This window comes from Columba livia, chromosome 25 (assembly GCF_036013475.1).
Source record: "Columba livia isolate bColLiv1 breed racing homer chromosome 25, bColLiv1.pat.W.v2, whole genome shotgun sequence".
NCBI classification, from domain to species: domain Eukaryota; kingdom Metazoa; phylum Chordata; class Aves; order Columbiformes; family Columbidae; genus Columba; species Columba livia.
The window spans coordinates 3,622,731-3,646,480 of record NC_088626.1 but is presented as its reverse complement, the minus strand read 5'-3'; the positions used below and the strand labels follow the sequence as shown (position 1 = coordinate 3,646,480).

General features: G+C 53.1%; 1 protein-coding gene across 1 annotated transcript; it reads left to right on the top strand.

The window, feature by feature from the left end:
- Positions 1–9: 9 nt before the first annotated feature.
- On the top strand, positions 10–23,643 carry SNRNP200 (small nuclear ribonucleoprotein U5 subunit 200). The gene is given in 46 exon segments (XM_065041080.1): positions 10–171; positions 1,417–1,580; positions 1,905–2,076; positions 2,938–3,130; positions 3,395–3,450; positions 3,938–4,036; positions 4,309–4,461; positions 4,886–4,985; positions 5,161–5,297; positions 6,080–6,163; positions 6,343–6,516; positions 7,380–7,517; positions 7,607–7,762; positions 8,433–8,603; positions 8,844–9,037; positions 9,595–9,718; positions 10,303–10,452; positions 10,620–10,730; positions 11,270–11,401; positions 11,732–11,920; positions 12,676–12,873; positions 13,330–13,482; positions 13,567–13,647; positions 13,896–13,979; positions 14,669–14,775; positions 14,967–15,085; positions 15,303–15,457; positions 15,585–15,774; positions 15,871–16,044; positions 16,402–16,562; positions 16,816–17,043; positions 17,155–17,346; positions 18,087–18,265; positions 18,390–18,541; positions 18,752–18,860; positions 18,986–19,094; positions 19,238–19,427; positions 19,556–19,720; positions 20,136–20,257; positions 20,352–20,495; positions 21,266–21,442; positions 22,707–22,817; positions 22,819–22,868; positions 22,960–23,041; positions 23,132–23,224; positions 23,322–23,643. Coding segments are annotated over 46 exon segments (6,411 nt in total). The 5' UTR covers positions 10–126; the 3' UTR covers positions 23,466–23,643.
- The last annotated feature ends 107 nt before the right edge of the window (positions 23,644–23,750 follow it).

The window sequence follows — 23,750 nt, the reverse complement described above, 5'->3', positions numbered from 1 at the left end:
AGTTGTAGTCTGAGAGCGGCAATCCCGGTGCGCGGGGCCTGCACGGAAGCGCTTCTGATCGGGCCGGAAGTTCCGGTCGCGGCCTGGCCCGGTGCGCGGCGGCGCGGCCTCCGTCCCGGTGCTGCCATGGCGGACGTGACCGCACGGAGCCTGCAGTACGAGTACAAGGCGGTGAGTGCGGCCCCGCGGCCTCCCCGGCCCCTCAAACCCCGCCCCGGGCCCGGGTCCCCCCGCCAGAGCGGCCTGTGTGAGGCGTCCCGGTGTAACGGCGCTTTACCGGGGCGGGGAGCGGGTTTTAAGGGTAAAAATCCTCGTTGAAAGGTTTTTCGTCCCTTTTTCCTCCATCAAGCGGGACGTGCCGGTACCGGAGCGGCTTAAACTCTAAACACGCGCCTGGTGGGGGGGGATTAAATAACCTCTCAGTTCATTAAAATGCAAATTTATTTGTGTGTCGAGCAACGCGGAGCGTGTTGGGTTAAAGGGATTGGGGGGGGGGGGTCCCCGCGGGGGGATGCAGGCCCCCAAATCAACCCCACACTGGGAGCAAAGGCCCCAAATTAGCCCTGCGACAGGACCCACAGTCCCAAAACAGACCCACGGTGGGATCCAGAGCCCCAGATCATCCCCATGATGGGACCCAGAGCCCTAAATCAGCCTCAGGGGAGGACCCACGGACCCAACTCTGCCCCACAGTGGGACCTGTGGCCCCAAATCAGCCCCACAGTGGGGCCCATAGCCCTAAATCAGCGCTGTGGGGGGACCCAGGACCCCAAATCAGCCCCACAGCGAGACCCACAGCCCCAAATCGGCCCCAAATCAGCCCCACAGTGAGACCCGTAGCCCTAAATCATCCCCACTGTGGAATCCTGGGCCGCAAATCAGCCCCATGGTGGGACCCACGGACCCAAATCTGCCCCACAGTGGGACCTGTGGCCCTGAATGATCCCTACAGCCCTAAATCAGCCCCATGATGGGACCCAGAGCCCTAAATCAGCCTCAGGGGAGGACCCACGGACCCAACTCTGCCCCACAGTGGGACCTGTGGCCCCAAATCAGCCCCACAGCGAGACCCACAGCCCCAAATCGGCCCCAAATCAGCCCCACAGTGAGACCCATAGCCCTAAATCATCCCCACTGTGGAATCCTGGGCCGCAAATCAGCCCCATGGTGGGACCCACGGGCCCAAATCTGCCCCACAGTGGGACCTGTGGCCCTGAATGATCCCCACAGCCCTAAATCAGCCCCATGATGGGACCCAGGACCTAAATCAGCCCCATGATGGGACTCACAGCCCTAAATCAACCCCATGATGGGACTCACAGCCCTAAATCAGCCTCATGGAGGGACCCACAGACCTGAATCAGCCCCACAGTGGGACCCAGGACCCAAATCAGCCCCTTCTCTCCCCTCTCCCAGAACTCCAACCTCGTCCTCCAAGCCGACCGCTCGCTGATCGACCGGACGCGGCGCGATGAGCCCACCGGGGAGGTCCTGTCGCTGGTGGGGAAGCTGGAGGGGACGCGCATGGGGGACAAGGCGCAGAGAACCAAACCCCAGATGCAGGAGGAGCGACGAGCCAAGTGAGTGCGAGATGTGGATTTTCACAAAAAAACCACTGCAGGGATCTAATCTTTAATTCTTGTCTTTGAATAGCGCGACTTTGATTTGTTTTAGGGCTATAAATGGGGTAGAATTTGATGTTTTGGAGAGTATTTTGTAGTGGAAAATGTTTTGGTGCAGGGATGCAGGTTAAATCTGCCAGTGGGAAGATGCAGAGAAGTTGTCACTTTCTCCATGTTAAGAAACTAAAATATAAGGGAAAAAATGAAAAATACGTGTTTTACTCCTTTCTTTCTTAAATAAAAGTGACTAGCAGTAGCTTTCCTCCCGTCCCCTCTCCGCAGGAGACGCAAGCGTGACGAGGACAGACACGACATCAACAAGATGAAGGGTTACACGCTGCTCTCTGAGGGCATCGACGAGATGGTGGGGATCATCTACAAACCCAAAACCAAGGAGACCCGCGAGACCTACGAGGTGTTGCTGAGCTTCATTCAGGCAGCTCTGGGGGACCAGGTGAGGACAGGGACACTGGGAGAGGGTTCAAAGTCTGGAAGATCCGTCTCTTGGAGGTTTTAATTGTTGGTTGATGATTTGTTGCGCGATGGCGGCTCAATATGAGGCAGCGTGTGCCCAGGTGGCCAAGAGGCCACCAGCATCCTGGCTTGTGTCACCAGCAGTGTGGCCAGGGGGACCAGGGTGGTGACTGAACCCTGTGCTGGGCACTGGGGAGGCCAAACTGTGAATCCTGGGGGCGGTTTTGGGCTCCTCAGCTCAGGGCTCAAAATGGCGGCACCAGAATCACCTCAGGGCTCAAAATGGCGGCACCAGAATCACCTCAGGGCTCAAAATGGCGGCACCAGGGGCACCAAAATCACCTCAAAACACAAAATGGTGGCCAGAGGGGTGGCGGGATCACCTCATGAAAGCCCTTGAGGTGCTGGAGCAAGTTGAGAGAAGGGAACGGAGCTGGTGAGGGGCTGGAGCACAAGTGTGATGGAGCGGCTGAGGGACCTGGGGGTTCAGCTGGAGAACAGGAGCTGAGGGGAGACCTTCTGATCTCTGAACTGCCTGAAAGGAGCTTGGAGCCAGGGGGGTCGGGCTCTGCTCCCCAGGAACAAGCGCCAGGAGCAGAGGAAACGGCCTCAAGTTGCGCCAGGGGAGGTTGAGGTTGGATGTGGGGAACAATTTCTTCCCCAAAGGGCTGTGGGGCATTGGAACAGGCTGCCCAGGGCAGTGCTGGAGTCACCATCCCTGGAGGGCTGGACAGACGGACATGAGGTTCTCAGGACATGGGGTGCGTTAACAGCCTGACTTGATCTCCAAGGTCTTTTCCAACCTGAATAATTCTCTGCTTCTCTGTTATTCCTCCCGCAGCCGCGCGACATCCTCTGCGGAGCGGCCGACGAGGTGCTGGCGGTGCTCAAGAACGAGAAGCTGCGCGACAAGGAGCGGCGCAAAGAGATTGATCTGCTGCTGGGACAGACCGACGACACCCGCTACCACGTGCTGGTGAACCTGGGCAAGAAAATCACGGATTACGGCGGAGACAAAGAAATCCAGAACATGGGTAAGGGAACGTTTTGTCGTGGGCTGCGGCATCAGGGACAGGGCGGGCGTAAATTCGGGTTATTTTTTGTGAAATCCAGCGCTACCCAGGGTCACGTTTACACACAGAGAAGCCAGAAAAACATTTGGACAGTTTTCAAGCCCCAAACCCCCGTTTCTTTTCATCTTTTTGGATGCGCGGAGGTGTGGGCGGGCATGTGGATCTGTCGACTCTCCATGTGGCGTCCAGATTTCCTGATTAATTAATTGCCCTTTTCTTTCGCAGATGACAACATCGATGAGACCTATGGGGTGAACGTCCAGTTTGAGTCCGATGAGGAGGTACGAGCCCTGCGATATTTCTGCCGGGAAGGAGAAGCTGGATTATTTTAGCTCCTATTTCCTGGCTTGGGGAGGATTTGTTGCTTATCTTGTTAATCCCAGGCTTAATGTGAGTCAGTAGGGTGGAAAGCAGATGGTGGTATTTCGATCTCGTGGGGGAAACTTGACATATTGGGAGGAAAAGAGACATTCAGATATGCTGGTTTTGCAGAAGTGCTCCATGGGATTGTGTTGTGTTGTGTTGTGAGAGAACTATAAGAGGGAGAAATATGAGATTGTTGCAGCCGCTGGCAAAATCTCTCTGTAAAGAGTGGAAATAATCCCGTCACGTGGCGCTTTACCTTGACAACAGCGTCTTTTCCCTGTGAAAAACCCAGACCTGGCTGTTTCCCCTTAAGAACAAGCTGTCAGATTAGTCATTTCTGTCGAGGAAAAGCTTCTCTTTGATGTTTCCAAAAGCCGCTCACTGGAATTTTGCTCTCAACAGGAAGGTGATGAGGATATTTATGGTGAAGTGCGTGATGAAGCGTCCGATGACGACATGGAGGGGGACGAAGCCGTCGTCCGCTGCACCCTCTCAGCCAACGTGAGTCACCTGGGGACGCGCCAAAACGTTTTTGGGGTGGTTTGGAGGAGAATCGTGGATCCCAAGGGTCTGTGGGTGCAGTTTGGGGGTGGAGTGGAGCCTTGAAGTTGTCTGCGAGGCCAAAATTAACATTAGTATAACTAACAGCTCTGGCAGCTGCGTGGTTGCATCTGTGGGCTTGAGAGAGGCCCCAAACACTCGCTCCACACCACAAACCTCGTGCGCCTGCTTTCTCGCAGGAAAATAACATTTTGATGGGATTTTTCCTCCAGCTTGTGGCCTCGGGTGAGCTGATGAGTTCCAAGAAGAAGGATCTGCACCCTCGCGACATCGACGCCTTTTGGCTGCAGCGGCAGCTCAGCCGGTTCTACGACGACGCCATCGTTTCACAGAAGAAGGCGGATGAAGTGCTGGAGATCCTGAAGGTCGGTGGCCGCATTGCAATACCCATCTGAAAACCAGGAGTTTAAATCCCAAACAACTTGTTACTTTGGTTTTTTTCAAGTTTAACTGCTAAACACAATTGCGGATACGCTGTATTTGCCAATAAGATGGCTCTGGTTTTGATTTGCAGGGAATTCTGAGGGAAATGTGGTTGGGTTTTTGTTGACGTTTGCCACGACATCACCCTAAGTTGGGTCTGTTTTCCTGTTAATTTTGGTGCTGATGCTTGTGACGTGCTGGGGAAGAAAGGGAATCACTGAGGGTGGGATTTTAACCCGAATCGGGTGCCTGGTTTTGCATGTAGCTGCGATTTAGCTCCACTGAGCTCGGTTCTGCACGGAGCGGGGGTTCCTGTCCCATAGGACGCAGATTTAACGGGTCTTTCCTCATTTCTCCTCCTCCCAGACCGCGAGTGACGACCGTGAATGTGAGAACCAGCTTGTTCTGCTCCTGGGCTTCAACACCTTCGACTTCATTAAAGTTCTGCGGCAGCACCGCATGATGAGTGAGTGACGTTCGCTTTTAATCCTCCCGCCTTGTTTTTTCGCCGTTCTGATGTGATTCTAACCCATCCCCGGGCTTTTTAACTGTATTCAGTGCTGCTTTGTGACGCTTCAGTCTCTTTTTTTGCTTCAATCAACCCTAAGTGCATCTGTTATCTTTTAATTTCATTTTCTCAGTCCTGTACTGCACTTTGCTGGCCAGCGCGCAGAGCGAGGCAGAAAAAGAAAGGATAATGGGGAAGATGGAAGCGGATCCCGAGCTTTCCAAGTTCTTGTATCAGCTGCACGAGACGGAGAAGGAGGATTTGATCCGGGTAAGTTGGGACGGGAGGAGAAATGACCAGATTCATTTGCTCTTCATGAGAGAGGAGCCGCTGACTCAGCTGGGATCGCGAAACCCTGGGAAAACTCGCTGACATTCAGCTGAGAGGGCGATTTATTCGCCACTTCTTATTTTTCGAGTCGCTCCGCTGTCTGCTTTTCCAGGAAAACACCAATAGCTGCAAGTTTTATGGTTTTTCGCCGCGGTTAAGTGTTTTGTAACAGCGCTGGGTCACCTCCGGGCCTCCTCGATGTCACGCTCAGCGCAATAAATCACTCTGGTCACCTCCGACCAGCGCCTGATATCTGGGGTTGGAACGTGACACTTGAGAGATTTATTGGCCTTTGGGTAACAGCAGTTCCCTGACTGATCTGGGAGTTGTTTTTTTGAGGGGATAACACCATATCCCTGCTTTTTTGCTAGAAAAAACACGTTTACATTGATATGAGGGGCCAGTTTGGTGTCTCTGTGTTTGAGGAGCGCTGTTGGCTGGGTTTTGCCGGGGTGCTGCACGTTTGTGCGTCTTCACGCCCCATTTCCTTCCCTCTACTCTCTTGGAAAGCAGATTTACATCCTGGCCCTGAGGACACTGATTTCTAGTCCCCAAAATTATTGTTTCTGGTTACGTGAATGCCCGTGTTTGACAGAAATTGCGGCTTGCAGCTCTCTGGCCATGCAGAGTTGCTGGTGTTTGATGGGAGAGCCCGACTGCCCGTGCAGGAGGTTCAGCAGCTCCTCCCCAATGCTGAATTTCCCTCTCTCGTCTCTTCACAGGAGGAACGTTCTCGGCGGGAGCGCGTCCGTCAGTCCCGCATGGACACGGACTTGGAGACCATGGATCTGGACCAAGGAGGGGAGGTAAAGCTCTTTGAAATTGTCTGTTCCTAATTCCTCTTACAAGCAGCGCAAATAGAGAACGTGAAGCGACACGGGCAGGAAAATGTCGTTTGCCAGTTGGATGCGATTGCTTTTCCTTCAGTCCCAGGGTGAAAACAGCAGGAAAACGTTCTCTAATTCTTCACCTTTGCTGTTTCCAGGCGCTGGCTCCCCGGCAGGTGCTGGATTTGGAGGATCTGGTCTTTGCCCAGGGGAGTCACTTCATGGCCAACAAGCGCTGCCAGCTCCCCGATGGCTCCTTCCGCCGCCAGCGCAAGGGCTACGAGGAGGTTCACGTGCCGGCGCTGAAACCAAAGCCCTTTGGCTCCGAAGAGGTCGGTGACCTGATTGTGTCCCCTGTCCCCCTGCGCTGGGCAATGCTGAGGCCAAACCTCAAATCCTGGGGGCAGTTTTGGGCCCCTCACACCAAGAAAGACCTTGAGGTGCTGGAGCAAGTTCAGCAAAGGAAAAATTAGGAGAACTTCCAGGAAACTGGATGGGGCTCTGAGCAACCAAGATGTCCCTGCTCATGGCCTAGATGAGCTTTGAAGGTCCCTTCAACCCAAACTCGTCTTTTAATTGCTTGATTTATTGCTAACGTCGTGACAGACACTTCCCGCGTTGATGCGGCTTTGATGTGGCTCTGACACCCTCTCAGACTTCAGGCAGAACCCTTATTTTAAGCAGAGAGATTTTGCGTGGCCGAAACGGGTTCCTGATTTCTGGTTCCTCGCTTTTGGGTTGTGTATCCTGGGCGGGTGGTTTGTGTCTCAGGGTTTCCCTGCCCCCTTCAGCCGCTTTGCTGAGCCCTGGGCTCTGTTTTTCCTCCCTCTTTGCTGTGTGGGCCGCAGTTCTGGCTGATCTCTGGTGAGAAATCGCTTCTTTTGATCAGCGCAGGCAGCGGAAATGTGGTCGGAGCTGCCCCATCATGTGGACATGGTGGGGATTTGCTTTTCAGATGGCGTAGCCAACTGAGACTTGTGCTAATTAGAGCGCACGAGCTTCGTTTGATCTTCCCCAACCTGCTCCGCGATCCCTGCGCACGAGGCTTTTATTCCTGCCCATCTGGAGACAACATGACCCTTGTTCTCCCCAGGGCGTCTCTGAGGTCTCACATATGCCCTGCAGCCTGCGAGGTACTGAAACAAAGGCACCAAACTTGATATTTCCCATTTTTTGTTGTTGTTTTTATTTTCAGCAATTGGTTTCTGTGGAAAAATTACCCAAATACGCCCAGGCTGGATTTGAGGGGTTTAAAACGCTGAATCGTATTCAGAGCAAACTCTACCGCGCGGCACTGGAGTCGGATGAGAACCTGCTGCTGTGCGCTCCCACGGTAAGGAGCCTGAAATTTGGGGAGTTCCAGAAGGATTATTTTTTGCGGGGGGCACAGATTTGACGGGACCGGTTCTGCTCGTGTCCTAGGGCGCTGGGAAGACCAACGTGGCGCTCATGTGCATGTTGCGAGAAATCGGGAAGCACATTAATATCGACGGAACCATCAACGTGGACGAGTTCAAGATTATCTACATCGCACCCATGAGGTCCCTGGTGCAGGAGATGGTTGGCAGCTTCGGGAAGGTGAGGAGAGGGGTGGTCCTGGTCCTGCTTGAGCTGGAGGTTGGGGAAGATGAGATTTATTGCGGTGATTTCCTAATGTGATGCTTGTAGAAGGATTGAAGCTTTGGGAGAGGATGAGTTTGGGTTGTGCTGTTCATTTCTTACTGAGCTCTGAGTGTGTCGATATCGGCTTTGGGTGTCAGCATGGGCTGTGAAATCAGAGAATCAGGATTGTTTTGATTGGAAAACACCTTGAAGATCGAGTCCAACCATAACCCACCCCTGGCATTGCCCCATGTCCCTGAGAACCTCATGTCCGTCTGTCCAACCCTCCAGGGATGGTGACTCCAGCACTGCCCTGGGCAGCCTGTTCCAATGCCCCACAGCCCTTTGGGGAAGAAATTATCCCAAATTTCCACCCTCAATCTCCCCTGGCGCACCTTGAGGCCGTTTCCTCTCATCCTATTCTGATTCCCTCAGCGTCGCCCATCACACTTGTGCTCCAGCCCCTTCCCCAGCTCCGTTCCCTTCTCTCAGCTCCCTCCAGCACCTCAATTCACGCATTTCTTCAAGCTCTATAGCAAGATGAGCGTAAAACTCTCTCTGAGCATCTCAGGGCTGCGCTGCTCTAACACTACCCCAGAAAATGCCCATTTTACCCAATTTTAATCACCCTTGGATTTCCTCTTAGCGCCTGGCGAGTTATGGCATCAACGTGGCCGAACTGACGGGGGATCACCAGCTGTGCAAGGAGGAGATCAGCGCTACCCAGATCATCGTCTGCACCCCAGAGAAGTGGGACATCATCACCCGCAAGGGAGGAGAACGTACCTACACCCAGCTGGTGCGGCTGGTCATCCTGGTGAGTGACCTGCAAAGTCCCGGCACCGAGGATGGGGACGATGATGGGAGCTTTGTTTGTTTTTGCAGTTTCTGAATGTGTGTTAACGGATGACGATGTGTCTGGTGCTTGGTTGTGGAGAGACTCTGGCTGGGATGAGTGTCCTTCAGTCCACGCAAGCACGTTTGCTGATAAATTAAACCAAAAAGGGGTGAATCGAGCGGGTTTGCAGCGGGGATAACTGTTGTTTTTTCTCTTTAGGATGAGATTCACCTCCTGCATGACGACCGAGGCCCCGTCCTGGAGTCTTTGGTGGCCAGAGCCATCCGCAACATCGAGATGACGCAGGAGGACGTGAGGCTGGTCGGTTTGAGCGCCACCCTCCCCAACTACGAGGACGTGGCCACGTTCCTGAGGGTGGACCCGGCCAAGGGCCTGTTCTATTTCGATAACAGGTGCTGTGAAAAGCTGCGAGAGATTTTGGATGATCAGCTGGTGGCGAGCGGTTGTTTTGTGGGAAATGCGTCTGTCGGATGGTGCCGGGGGCTCACTGGAGCTTCATCCTGCCCTCAACACGCATTTATTTGCTCTTAGATGTGACAATAAATGCATATTTAGGACTAGAGTGGTTAAATACAGCCTCAAAATGCATACCAGGGGTCTGGGGTGGTTGTATTTGCAGGAAGGTGCTTTAGAGAAGGGGGAGAAACGCTTCTGTACTTGCGTACTGCATGGGGTGTTTGAAGGAAGCCTAAAACAGGATTATGGTTGTTCCTGGAACACCTGTTTTGTTCCCTGAGTTCGTGTGGATCGCAGGAAATAGAAATTGAGGTTACTGACCCCTCGTGTTTAGTTGAACCAGAACAGGAGACATCAAATCTCTGACTAAATTGAGGCACAAACGACATTTATAATGTTTGGTGGCGTAAAACGCAGGCTGCCTTTTGATGGGACCTTTATATTGGCGTTTCTGTGTTCTTCTGGTTTATTTACTTGTTTTTTTTCCTCACAGCTTCCGCCCGGTGCCCCTGGAGCAGACCTATGTGGGCATCACCGAGAAGAAAGCGATCAAACGCTTCCAGATCATGAATGAGATTGTTTATGAGAAGATTATGGAGCACGCAGGGAAGAACCAGGTTTGATACTTAGTTTAATTGTTCCTCACACGCTTAATCCCGGTTCGTGACTCTTGCTGGAGAGATTCTTTGGAGCTGCAGTGGAGAAGAGGGTGGGTTTGGGTTGGCGATGCTGAAGAGAGGAAGAAGTGCTGTTTTTCTCTCTGATTAATAAATGATCCATCCTTTTGGAAGGAGGGAGGGACCTGGGGGTTCAGCTGGAGAACAGGAGCTGAGGGGAGACCTTCTGATCTCTGAACTGCCTGAAAGGAGCTTGGAGCCAGGGGGGTCGGGCTCTGCTCCCCAGGAACAAGCGCCAGGAGCAGAGGAAACGGCCTCAAGTTGCGCCAGGGGAGGTTGAGGTTGGAAATTTGGGATAATTTCTTCCCCAAAGGGCTGTGGGGCATTGGAACAGGCTGCCCAGGGCAGTGCTGGAGTCACCATCCCTGGAGGGTTGGACAGACGGACATGAGGTTCTCAGGACATGGGGCAGTGCCAGGGCTGGGTTATGGTTTGACTCAATCTTCAAGGTCTTTTCCAACCACGACGACTCTGTGATATCTCTGATTCCTCTCTCAGTGATGTCTCAATCTGTTTTTTACCAGGTGCTGGTGTTTGTTCACTCCAGGAAGGAAACTGGCAAGACCGCCCGGGCCATCAGGGACATGTGCCTGGAGAAAGACACCCTGGGGCTGTTCCTGCGGGAGGGCTCGGCCTCCACCGAGGTCCTGCGCACCGAAGCCGAGCAATGCAAGGTACTTATTCCAATGCAGCAACAGCACCAGCACAGCTGCAAAGATTCCGCCGCTTCCGTGCAGTTTTGCAGCTTTTCCTCTAGAATATGCATTACCTTCTTGTTGCTTCTTTTCCCCCTGGTGTTACTCGGGTAGAAAACCCAGAGCTGGTTGTGTTTCTGCTGCAGAACCTGGAGCTGAAGGACCTTCTCCCTTACGGCTTCGCCATCCACCACGCCGGGATGACACGCGTGGACCGGACGCTGGTGGAGGATCTGTTTGCTGACAAGCATATTCAGGTGAGCCACGCTTCCCAGGAGGGTCTGGGTATTTATTTGGGGTTGTTACTTCACAAAACACACACTTGAGCCATTTTTTCCGACTTCCAAAATCGAGAGGATTGAGCATAGCCAACCCCGATCCCACTCAGCTGAATCTGGTGCTTGAGTTTTATGTAAAAGATAGAAACAAAAAGCGTGTGGCTGGGAGGAGAGAGGGCAAAACCTTCTCTCCTAGGCCTGGCTTTGTGTTTTAAGCTAGAGACCTGTCCCGGTTCAGACTGTCTCCTCCACACTTGTCACTTTGGCAAAACCCCATTCACAAAGTTTCCTGACAATTATAAACGTAATTATAAAAGGATTTTCTGAGGGTCATGCAGTGAGCTGGGGAATTTGGGCCAAGATCTTGCCCTTCATCCAATTTTCCAGTGCTGGGTTGTGGAGACAGTCACAATTCTCAGTCTTTGTCCCTTTTCTGCATGTCTCTAATGTCAGGACCAGCATTTTAGACCTGTTTTTTTCCCTAGGAAGCGGCTTTGACGGCTGTTTTACTCCCGCAGGTGCTGGTTTCCACAGCCACGCTGGCCTGGGGCGTCAACCTCCCTGCTCACACCGTCATCATCAAGGGGACGCAGGTTTACAGCCCCGAGAAGGGACGCTGGACCGAGCTGGGCGCTCTGGACATTCTGCAGGTGAAGTTCTGGGGACGCAGGTGCTGCCGGGACACAGGGCGGGATGTTTCCTTTCCACCAAGCCACTTTTGAGATGTGATTTTGTATTTTCTCAGCACAGTCACTCCCTGTTTTCTGCTGTCAAACTGTGAGAGCAGAGAAGCAGATCAGTAGAAGGACAAATAATTCCTCTCTCAGTATCTTGCCCAGACACATCTGAGATATTTATGTGTCTCCTCCCAGCTAGAACTAAAACAACCTGAGCAATCCAGCAAAAACCCCCAGGACACAACAGCAAAGAGAAATTGCCAAAACTTGTATATTTTGCTGACCTCACCTTCTTGTTTTCAGATGCTGGGGCGTGCCGGGAGGCCGCAGTACGACACCAAAGGGGAGGGCATCCTCATCACATCCCACGGCGAGCTGCAGTATTACCTGTCCCTGCTCAACCAGCAGCTCCCCATCGAAAGCCAGATGGTGTCCAAGCTCCCGGACATGCTGAACGCCGAGACGGTGCTCGGCAACGTCCAGAACGCAAAGGTGAGTGCCAGTCTTTGCTTTTCGTGCCCTTTGTTGCACACCAGGAGCTGGTGGGAGTTGCGGGGGCTGCAGGATGATCCATATTGGGGAAAGATGCCGTTGTCATACAGGAGCAAAGAAACTTGCAATGTTTGGTCCCTGGGGAGCAAATTTTTAAGAGAGTTGGAAAGGCTGCAAGAACTACCAGGCTGTAGGGCTGGCTGGTGGGAGGAAGCTTCTGTAACTCAGAGCAGATCAAGTTCTCCACGTGGAGAAGGACACTGGGGAAGACTCTGCACGTGGAGGGTGGGTTTTTAATTCCTTAATATTTTGCTGGTACTGGAGAAGAGTCGTGTGTGGCTCTGGTTTAATGTGACCTTCTCGCTCTCTGAACTGCCTGAAAGGAGCTTGGAGCCAGGGGGGTCGGGCTCTGCTCCCCAGGAGCAAGCGCCAGGAGCAGAGGAAACGGCCTCAAGTTGCGCCAGGGGAGGTTGAGGTTGAAAATTTGGGATAATTTCTTCCCCAAAGGGCTGTGGGGCATTGGAACAGGCTGCCCAGGGCAGTGCTGGAGTCACCATCCCTGGAGGGTTGGACAGACACAGAGATGAGGGACATGGGTGGTGGAACGGGTGGACTCGATTTTCAAGCTCTTTTCCAACCAAAATGATTCTGTGTCATATGTGAGCTCTGAGAGCACCGGGCTCTGCCCCAGAGCGTCGTTCTTGCTCACCCTGCGCCACGTTCATCAGCTCTGACCCCCGTTGGTGTTTCCTCAGGACGCGGTGAACTGGCTGGGCTACACCTACCTGTACATCCGCATGCTGCGCTCCCCCACGCTCTACGGCATCTCCCACGACGATCTCAAGGGGGATCCGCTGCTGGACCAGCGCCGCCTGGACCTGGTTCACACCGCGGCGCTCATGCTGGACAAGAACAACCTGGTGAAGTACGACAAGAAGACAGGGAATTTCCAGGTGAGACCTGGGGAAGGTGCTGTGACCCGCAGAGCTGGACGGGAGCAGCGCTGGCTGAGAGAAGGGATGCAAGAAGCATCTTACTTATTAAATACACATCCCAGAGCATGTTTTGTCGTTCAGACCTGTCGTTGAGCACGTCTGTGGTCCCAGGGAGCTGTTTGCTGGCGTAAAACCCGACCCTCAGCCTGTCGATGTTGTTTGCTGCTGCCTCCTAAGCAAATTCACATTCTTGTTGCTCCAGAGGCAGCAGGATGAGAAAGGGGAGGCTGGGATGGATGGGATTGTGTGCAGATAAAGCAGCTTTCCTGGGTGATTTGTAGCCTGAGAGTCGTTTATTTTGCTGGAGGCGTCTCCCCGGTCACAGCCTCATTTCTCTACAGCATCTCCCATCTATGCCACAAGCAGTCGGGTGTTTTTCTGCCGCCTCACCCTGTTCCATTGTCCCTGTGGCAGGTGACAGAGCTGGGCCGCATCGCCAGCCACTACTACATCACCAACGACACCGTGCAAACCTACAACCAGCTCCTGAAACCCACCCTGAGCGAAATCGAGCTGTTCCGCGTCTTCTCGCTCTCTTCGGAGTTCAGGAACATCACCGTGAGGGAGGTGCGGAGCCAAAACCCATCCCCAGTGATGCTGTGGGGGAAAATGGACCCTTCTCATCTCTCCTGCTTTGCTTTTTTTTTGCAGGAGGAGAAGCTCGAGCTTCAAAAATTGCTGGAGCGCGTTCCTATCCCGGTGAAGGAGAGCATCGAGGAGCCCAGCGCCAAGGTGAGCGCTGCTTGTCCCTTCGATGGGACTTCTCTGCCTGTTTTGAGGGGAACAGTCAGGATAAACACCGCTTTTGGGGGAGATTTCTCTTCCCTCTGTGGGACATTCTGGGCTGCGTCAAACATGCTCAAAGAGCTGCAGATGTGGTGCAGGACAATCAGACCCCTTGATGGCATCTGTCCTACCTCAGAGCCCCCCGGCATTGCGTGTGGTGCGGAGGGCGCTGAGAATCTCTTCTCCTTCCCCAGATCAACGTGCTCCTCCAGGCTTTCATCTCCCAGCTGAAGCTGGAAGGCTTCGCTCTCATGGCCGACATGGTGTACGTCACCCAGGTGAGCAAGGAAACACGGCGGGGGCTTCGCTCTTTCCCCTCAGGTGCGCGCAGTCCAGCCACGTCTTGGTCTCAGACAACTATTTGTACCTCGAAAATCGAGTTTGTGGCCAGAAATGGCTTTGAAAATCACTTAAGCCGTGAGGTCTAAGCTCTGTCAGGGTGGGAATTAGATCTTCATTGCAGTCTCTAATTTGTAATCAAAAAGATTCAGCACTGGAGAGCTACAGTGTAGCTTTTACTCTGCCACAAAGGCCAAGTTCCCAAGGCTGGGGATCAAGTAATTGCTCCACCCATCGGCGTTTGGGGTGAAGGACCTTTAGTTCAATAAAGAGCAATTATAAAAAGGATGGGGAAGGACTTTTACCAGGGCTTGGAGTGATAGCACAAGGTCTCAGGGTTTTAAACTGAAAAAAAGGAAGATTTAGGCTCGATATAAGGAAGAATTGTTTACAATGAGGGTGGTGAGACACTGCCCAGAGGAGCTGTGGATGGAAGTGCTTAAATCCCTGTTGGACGGGACTCTGAGCAACCTGATCCGCATGAAGATGTCCCTGCTCATGCCAGGGGTTGCACTGGATCTTTACAAGGTCCCTTCCCACCCAAACTATTTTATTCTCATGCGGCTGGGCAGGAAAATGGGTGGAAAAGAAGGCAGACTTGGATGTGACGCTGTTCTCTGTCCCGCAGTCCGCAGGGCGGCTGATGCGCGCCATCTTCGAGATCGTCCTCAACCGCGGCTGGGCCCAGCTCACCGACAAGACCCTCAACCTCTGCAAGATGATCGACAAACGCATGTGAGTGGGAGCCGGGATTTAATTTCTGGCTGGAGGAGACGCTTCGGCGAGCTCTGTAGGGATGGGGAAGGAGAAGACGCGCCTGTCGGGGTGGAAAGGAGCTGCCGAGGGCTGGTTTTTGACAGCAGGAGGAGCCTTGGTGCTCTGGTCTCTTGTTTCTCGGGTTGTGTGACGCCGCGGTGTCCTGGCAGGTGGCAATCCATGTGTCCCCTGCGCCAGTTCAAGAAGCTGCCTGAAGAGGTGGTGAAGAAAATTGAGAAGAAGAATTTCCCCTTTGAGCGACTCTACGACTTGAACCATAATGAAATAGGTACGGAAATGCAGACAAGCAGGACGGGAGGAGGTGTCTGTCTCTTTGTTCTCCTCTGCCGTGTTTTCATCCAGAAATTGGGGGGTTTTGCTAGTTGGAGGCTTTTTCCTGACACCCTCCAGCTGCTTGGATCACCGATAATAATTACCATTTGGTTTGGGAGATGTTGGTCATCCCGTTATCCATCTGTCCTGACAGCAGCACCTCTCTATTGCAGGGGAACTGATCCGAATGCCCAAAATGGGCAAAACGATCCACAAATACGTTCACCTGTTCCCAAAACTGGAGCTCTCGGTCCACTTGCAGCCTATTACCCGCTCCACCCTGAAAGTCGAGCTCACCATCACCCCCGACTTCCAGTGGGACGAAAAGGTGAGCGGAATGGTGAAATATCGCCGGGATAAACGCGGGAGAAGAGCAATTTGGGGTGGGATTGCTGTGGGAGACACAGAAAGGGGAGATCTGGACTCACACGGAGGTAACGGCCACCTTGGCGCAGGTTCACGGTTCGTCCGAAGCTTTCTGGATCCTGGTGGAGGACGTGGACAGCGAGGTGATCCTGCACCACGAGTATTTCCTGCTGAAAGCCAAGTACGCGCAGGACGAGCACCTCGTCACCTTCTTCGTGCCCGTGTTCGAGCCGCTGCCCCCGCAGTATTTCATCCGGGTGGTCTCCGACCGCTGGCTCTGTAAGTCTCACGTCTCCCACTGGGAAAGCTCAGGGATTAAACTCTTTTAAGTGCTTTTGGAGATTAAAATGGGGTTTTTTTATGTGTGTCTGCCAGCCTGCGAGACCCAGCTGCCCGTGTCCTTCCGCCACCTGATCCTGCCGGAGAAATACCCTCCTCCCACCGAGCTGCTGGACCTGCAGCCGCTGCCTGTCTCGGCTCTGCGGAACAGCGCCTTTGAGAGCCTCTACCAGGACAAGTTCCCCTTCTTCAACCCCATCCAGACCCAGGGTGGGTATCGCCTCCCCTAAACCACCACCCTTTTGGTGTTTGCCTTTGATTTTTGGGGTTTATACACTTCATGTGAGGAGCTTCTGTAGTTAATATTATATCCCCTCTACTCCCCTGAACCTTAGAGGTTTGACGGCTCGAAATATTCCCCCACAGGCCAGAGTATGTGATATTCTATTGCACACTAGAGCCTGTTTTGCTCAGTGAATCCCACCCTAAAACTCTTAAATAGCCTTTTCTGTAGCTGCTCCTTGTGTGAGCTCGGTCTGGGCTGGGATTTCTCTGCCTGTTTCTAAAGCTTTGATAGAAATGCGTGGAGATTTTGCTCAAACTTCTGCATTGTCCCCCTGTCCCCAGTGTTTAACACCGTTTACAACAGCGACGACAACGTCTTTGTGGGTGCCCCCACGGGAAGCGGAAAGACCATTTGTGCCGAATTCGCCATCCTGAGGATGTTGCTCCAGAACTCGGAGGGACGCTGCGTGTACATCACCCCCATGGAGGCCCTGGCAGAGCAGGTGGGCCCGGAATCTTGCACAGAACTGGAGCTTAAACCCAGCTTAAATTTGCTTCCTCATCCCCGTTTCATTTTTCCTCATCCCTTCTTTGCTGTCAAATTCCTTAGGATGAATCCAGAGTCTTGATTAATTGTGGTCCCTCTGAGGGAGCAAAAAGACACCGTCCCGCTGCCAACCCACTGATTTTATTGTGTGTCTGGCAGGATTTGTTCTTAATTTGAGGTTGACAACAGCATTGTTGTGTTTTCACCAGGTCTTCTTGGACTGGTATGAAAAATTCCAGGAGCGTCTCAATAAGAAAGTGGTTTTGCTGACGGGGGAGACCAGCACCGACCTGAAGCTGCTGGGCAAAGGCAACATCATCATCAGCACCCCCGAGAAATGGGACATCCTCTCGCGACGCTGGAAACAGCGCAAGAACGTCCAGAATGTCAACCTCTTCATCGTGGATGAAGTGCATCTCATCGGGGGAGAAAATGGGGTGAGTTATTCTTCGGGAAGCTCCGAAGGGCGATGGCGCTGGGGCTGGAGTGACCGGAGAGCTCCGTGTCCTCGCCTGTTCCTGCTCTGACCTGTTTTCTCCATCGTGCAGCCGGTGCTGGAGGTCATCTGCTCCCGCATGCGCTACATCTCCTCCCAAATCGAGCGGCCCATCCGCATCGTGGCCCTGAGCTCGTCCCTGTCCAACGCCAAGGACGTGGCTCACTGGCTGGGCTGCAGCGCCACCTCCACCTTCAACTTCCACCCCAACGTCCGCCCCGTGCCCCTGGAGCTGCACATCCAGGTAAAAATTTGGGGTAAAATCATCTCCTTACCCTCCTGCCCGCTCCCCACACCTCGGTGGAGTCACCGTCCCCGGAGGGGTTGAACAGATGAGGTTCTCAGGGACATGGGGCAGTGCCAGGGGAACACTTGGACTCAAATTTTGAGGTGCTTTTCCACCCAAAAAGATTCTACAATTTTCCAAGATGCTGAGCTCATGTTCTGAACCAAGAGAGCACCCTACAGTTACTGAAGAGTAAGGCTTAACTGCTAAACTGTATCTTTAATAGTGAGTAAGGGGGATGTGAGGGCAGGAGATGCAGACAAATCTGCTTATTCTTCCTTTATCTGACTTTACATAGCTACTGAAGCTGTTAAGTTAAAATTTCAGCACCAGAGAGGTTTAATGGCTTATCTGTTCAGTCTGATAAGGTGAATGCTGACAGTCCTGGTGTCACTGATCACGTTAAGAGTTAATAGTTGCAGTACCTGCTCCTACAAGGATAAATACAACATAAACGCAGCATAAATACAATCTAAAATCTGAAAATTAAATCCCTGACAGCTGCTGAATACAGCACAAATACAATCCAAAATATGAACATTAAATCCCTGCCAGCTGGAAATCAGTGTTCTTACAATAAAAACTATATAGGAATAAATATCAAACGCTTCTCCAATACTGCATTTACACCTTTTTTTGTGACACAGATTGTTTTCACTGCGTGTGCTTTAGAGAAGCCTCTGATTCTTCCCTCACAGGGCTTCAACATCAGCCACACGCAGACTCGCCTGCTCTCCATGGCCAAGCCTGTCTACCACGCCATCATGAAGCATTCACCCAAGAAACCCGTCATCGTTTTCGTCCCGTCCCGCAAGCAGACGCGCCTCACGGCCATCAACATCCTCACCACGTGCGCCTCGGACGTCCAGAGACAAAGGTAACGGCAGGGACGTGTTTTCTGTCCGTTTTGCCGGGCTGAGGGACACCTAGTGATGGAAAAAGGTCCCTTGGATGTCACATCAAAGCGGGACAGGTGTAGGCAAACTGTCCCTCTCCGGCAGGTTCCTGCACTGCGCGGAGAAGGATTTGGTGCCATACCTGGACAAGCTGAACGACAACACGCTGAAGGAGACGCTGGTGAATGGCGTGGGCTACCTGCACGAAGGGCTGACCCCCATGGAGCGGCGAGTGGTGGAGCAGCTCTTCAGCTCCGGTCAGTTCGGTGGCGCAAGGACACACCAGATCTACCCATAAACCCTTTTTTCCGGCGCTTGCATGAGCTTTGTGTCGCTTCTCTGCCTCCAGAAATCAGCAATCTCCACCTTCCCCATCTCTCCTGGACCTCTCTTTTTGCCGAAACCCCAAATCTTTCTCCCCCACCCCAATTTCCGCGGGTTGACTCCTCTCCCCGTGCCCCTCGCAGGCGCGGTTCAGGTGATGGTGGCTTCGCGCAGCCTCTGCTGGGGGATGAACATCGCCGCTCACCTCGTCATCATCATGGACACACAGTACTACAACGGCAAGATCCACGCGTGAGTGCCGTAGTGCTGCGAGGACACGACATCCTGATCCCCACAGGCTTCGTCCCCATCTGGGAATGGCGGGAGGGCGGTTATGGTTCCCCCGCAGCTTCATTAACGCTCTCTCCGTGTCGCAGGTATGTGGATTACCCCATCTACGACGTCCTGCAGATGGTGGGTCACGCCAATCGCCCGCTGCAGGATGACGAGGGCCGTTGTGTCATCATGTGCCAGGGATCCAAGAAGGTGGGTGACAAGCAGGGCGCTTTTTTATCCCTGAAAATGTCTTATCTCCTGCCTGGCGCATGGATTTTTTTCTCCCATGCTGATTTATAACCCTCACTCCAAGCCCTTCTCCAAGATTTTGGATTTATTGTCCTTTTCTCTAGGATTTCTTCAAGAAATTCCTCTACGAGCCCCTGCCTGTGGAGTCGCACTTGGACCACTGCATGCACGATCACTTCAACGCCGAGATCGTCACCAAGACCATTGAAAACAAGCAGGACGCCGTGGATTATCTCACCTGGACCTTCCTCTATCGCAGGATGACGCAGAATCCCAACTACTACAACCTGCAAGGTGAGCAGGGAGGGTCTACACGGGCTGGAGGATGTTTGGGACCCTCTGTCTCTGTGTTCTGCTTTTTCAAGAGCAATGTTTCTCCGTTTTGGGGAATTTCTGAGCCCCGTTCCGACCTGTCCCCGCAGGCGTGTCCCACAGGCACCTCTCGGATCATCTCTCCGAGCTGGTGGAACAGACCTTGAGCGACCTGGAGCAATCCAAGTGCATCAGCATCGAGGACGAGATGGACGTGGCTCCCCTGAACCTGGGCATGATCGCTGCCTACTATTACATCAACTACACCACCATTGGTAAGGGACGGGGACTCCTCGCTGTCCCCTCCCTGTGTCACTTCGAAGGGAGATCTTATTGAGGCCTTTCCAGACTTAAAAGAGGCTGATAAGAAAGATGGGGACAGACTTTTGAGCGGGGCCTGTTGCGATGGGACGAGGGGTGATGGTTTTAAACCAAAGCAGGGGAGATTTAGGCTAAATACAAGAAATTGTGTTGAGACCCTGGCCCATGTCACCCAGAGAGGTGGTGGATGAACCATCCCTGGAGAACATCCCAGGCCAGGCTGGACGGGGCTCTGAGCAACCTGAGCTGGTGAAGGTGTCCCTGCTCATGGCCTCGATGCGTTTAAAAGGTCCTTTCCAACTTCAGTTTTGAGATTCTTGCGCCACGAGGTTTAATGCCACCTGCTTTTCCCTCTCCGCCTTTCCCCAGAGCTCTTCAGCATGTCCCTCAACGCCAAAACCAAAGTGCGAGGGCTGATTGAAATCATCTCCAATGCCGCTGAGTACGAGAACATCCCCATCCGGCACCACGAGGACAATTTGCTGCGGCAGGTGAGTCTCACCACATCACATCCGGATTCTTGTGGGGCCGGGAGAAGGATCCCGTCTGTTTTTGTACTGATGGCTTTATTGATTCTCCCCGCAGTTGGCCCAAAAGGTTCCCCACAAGCTGACCAACCCCAAATTCAACGATCCCCACGTCAAGACCAACCTCCTGCTTCAGGCTCACCTGTCGCGCATGCAGCTGAGCGCTGAGCTGCAGTCAGACACCGAGGAGATCCTCAGCAAGGTACAAGGGGACAGAGGGGAAAGGGACCTGGGGTCCTGGGGACAGCAGGGTGACCATGAGCCAGCACTGGGCCCTTGTGGCCAGGAAGCCAATGGTACCTGGGGTGGGTTAGAAGGGGGTGGTCAGTAGGTCAGAGAGGTTCTCCTGCCCCTCTGCTCTGCCCTGGGGAGACCACACCTGGAATATTGTGTCCAGTTGTGGCCCCTCAGTTCCAGCAGGACAGGGAACTGCTGCAGAGAGTCCAGCGCAGGGCAACAAAGATGCTGAAGGGAGTGGAGCATCTCCCGGGTGAGGAAAGGCTGAGGGAGCTGGGGCTCTGGAGCTGGACAAGAGGAGACTGAGGGGGCACTCATTCATGTTTACAGATATCTAAAGGGGGAGTGTCAGGAGGATGGAGCCAGGCTCTTCTCGGTGACAACCAGTGATAGGACAAGGGGCAATGGGTTCAAACTGGAACACAGGAGGTTCCGCTTAAATTTGAGAAGAAACTTGTTCCTGGTGAGGGTGGCAGAGCCTGGCCCAGGCTGCCCAGGGGGTTGTGGAGTCTCCTTCTGTGCAGACATTCCAACCCGCCTGGACACCTTCCTGTGTAACCTCATCTGGGTGTTCCTGCTCCATGGGGGGATTGCACTGGATGAGCTTGCCAGGGCCCTTCCAATCCTTCACATTCTGTGATTCTGTGTGTTTGTGTGAAGGGGACTTTCCTGTGTCCCTGCACCGTGTCGCTGTGTTGTGTCACCGCCTGAGCTGTCCCCGTCCCTCCCACACAGGCCATCCGGCTCATCCAGGCCTGCGTGGACGTGTTGTCCAGCAACGGGTGGCTCAGCCCCGCGCTGGCCGCCATGGAGCTGGCGCAGATGGTGACACAGGCCATGTGGTCCAAGGATTCCTACCTCAAGCAGCTGCCGCACTTCACCTCCGAGCACATCAAACGCTGCACAGACAAGGTAAAATCTGGGTGGGGGGAAGCACTGTGGTCCTGCCCTCACCCATCAAGGACCCCCCAGGGCTGAAATGACATGAATCAGAGAATCATTTTGGGGTGGAAAAGCCCCTCGAGCTCATCGAGTCCAACCTTGCCCCATCCCAACCCCTTGACAAGACTCATCATAGACGAAGATACGAGTTTTCCCTAAAGATTGAACCCAGAACCCCCCTGCAGAACCAGCTCTGCCTCTGAGTCAACAGAAAAACCTTTAATACGATTTGTTTGCTACATGTTGAGTCCTAAAGAGTCAAAGACTAAATCTTGAGAACACGAGCGGCGTTTCAGGCAACAAAAATGAGGGTTGGAGGGTGACGACAAAGACATTTCCTACCTGAATGAAGCGATCGCTGCTTTGCAAAGGGGGTTTGCAGTGGGGACTCAGCATTTAATGGAAAACAGGAGATTTTCCTTTGAAAATTGTAGCCATCTCATGTGAAAAATGAAGGGAATGGATTTAAATGGCGGGAATGGATAAATTAAGATAAATGAGCAGAAGGAGGTGGCCTTGATATCACTCTGAGATGGTAGATGTCCTCGTATTTTCATCAAGAAAACAGTATCTTAACAGTCATTTACCATCCTGGAGTGACACTAAGACACCACCTGGTATCTTCAGCTCTGCAGTTGTCCAAAATACTTGCTGTTTTGGACGAATACTTGCTAAAATTTAATGCTGCCTGATATAAAATGTTATTCTCTCTGGGGCAGCTGTCTGGATGATGTTGTAGGTCCCTTCCAACTGAAATCGTCTCTTCTCTTCCTCCTTCTCCCTTTCTTCTCTTTCTCTTATCCTTCTCCTCCTCTTCTTTCTCTTTTTTCCTCTCACTTTTCTCTCTTCTTTCTCTTCTCTCCTCTTTCTCTTCTCTTCTCTCCTCTTCTCTTCTCTTCTCTTCTCTTCTCTTCTCTTCTCTTCTCTTCTCTTCTCTTCTCTTCTCTTCTCTTCTCTTCTCTTCTCTTCTCTTCTCTTCTCTTCTCTTCTCTTCTCTTCTCTTCTCTTCTCTTCTCTTTGCTTTTCTCGTTTTTCTCACTTTTTGTTTCTCTCTCTTTTATCGCTTCTAACTTTCCTCTCCCTCTTTTTTCCCCTCTTTTCTCCCTTTACCCTTTTTTCCTCTTTTCTCCTTCTCCTCTTTGTTCTCCTCCTCCTCTTCTTCTCTTCCTTCTCTTTTTCTCCTCTCATCTCTTTGTCTCTTCTCCCTTCTCCCTTCTCCTCTTCTCCCTGGCAGGGGGTGGAGAGCGTCTTCGACATCATGGAGATGGAGGACGAGGACCGCAACGCCCTCCTCCAGCTCTCGGACGCCCAGATCGCCGACGTCGCTCGGTTCTGTAACCGCTACCCCCAACATCGAGCTCTCCTACGAGGTGGTGGACAAGGACAGCATCCGCAGGTGAGGACAGCGCGGTCCCCTGGGCACTGTCCTGTCACTGGGGGGCGACACGGGGACGCTCTGACCCTCTGTTTTGGTGGTTTTGGCGCAGCGGTGGGCCCGTGGTGGTGCTGGTGCAGCTGGAGCGCGAGGAGGAGGTCACCGGACCCGTCATCGCTCCCCTGTTCCCCCAGGTATGTGACGGTTGACACCAGGGTGACAAAAGTGTCACAGGGCGGTTGTCTTGCTGTCCCCAGCCTGTTAACTCTTTATCTCTCCGGCAGAAACGTGAGGAGGGTTGGTGGGTGGTGATCGGCGACTCCAAATCCAACAGCCTCATCTCCATCAAGCGCCTGACGCTGCAGCAGAAAGCCAAGGTGAGCGGGAGGGGACATGGGGATACTGCGGGGGACACAGATGGGCACCCGCTGTCCCCTTGGCCACCCCAACCCCATCCCTCCCTCTCCCCTTCAGGTGAAGCTGGATTTTGTGGCCCCGGCCACGGGGACGCACAACTACACCCTGTATTTCATGAGCGACGCCTACATGGGCTGCGACCAGGAGTACAAGTTCAGTGTCGACGTGAAGGAGGCGGAAAGCGACAGCGAGTCCGACTGACGAGCGTCCCCCCGAACTTCAGCCACCGAACCGAACCCCAGCCACGGTAGCACTTGTGTCACCTCCGTGTCGCTTCTCTGTAGTTTCCTTTTTTTTTCCCCTTTTTTTAAGGTGTTGACGCTTTGTACAGTGGTTTTTTTTAGACGGGAGTTGCACGTGGAATAAATTGTGAGACCCATTTTGCTCCTGAGTATGGGGGTGGGAAATTCGGGACAAAACAGGTGCAAACGCCTCCACTTTGATCCCCCAACTCACCGAGGAGCTCCGTGTCTCAAAAAAAGTTCA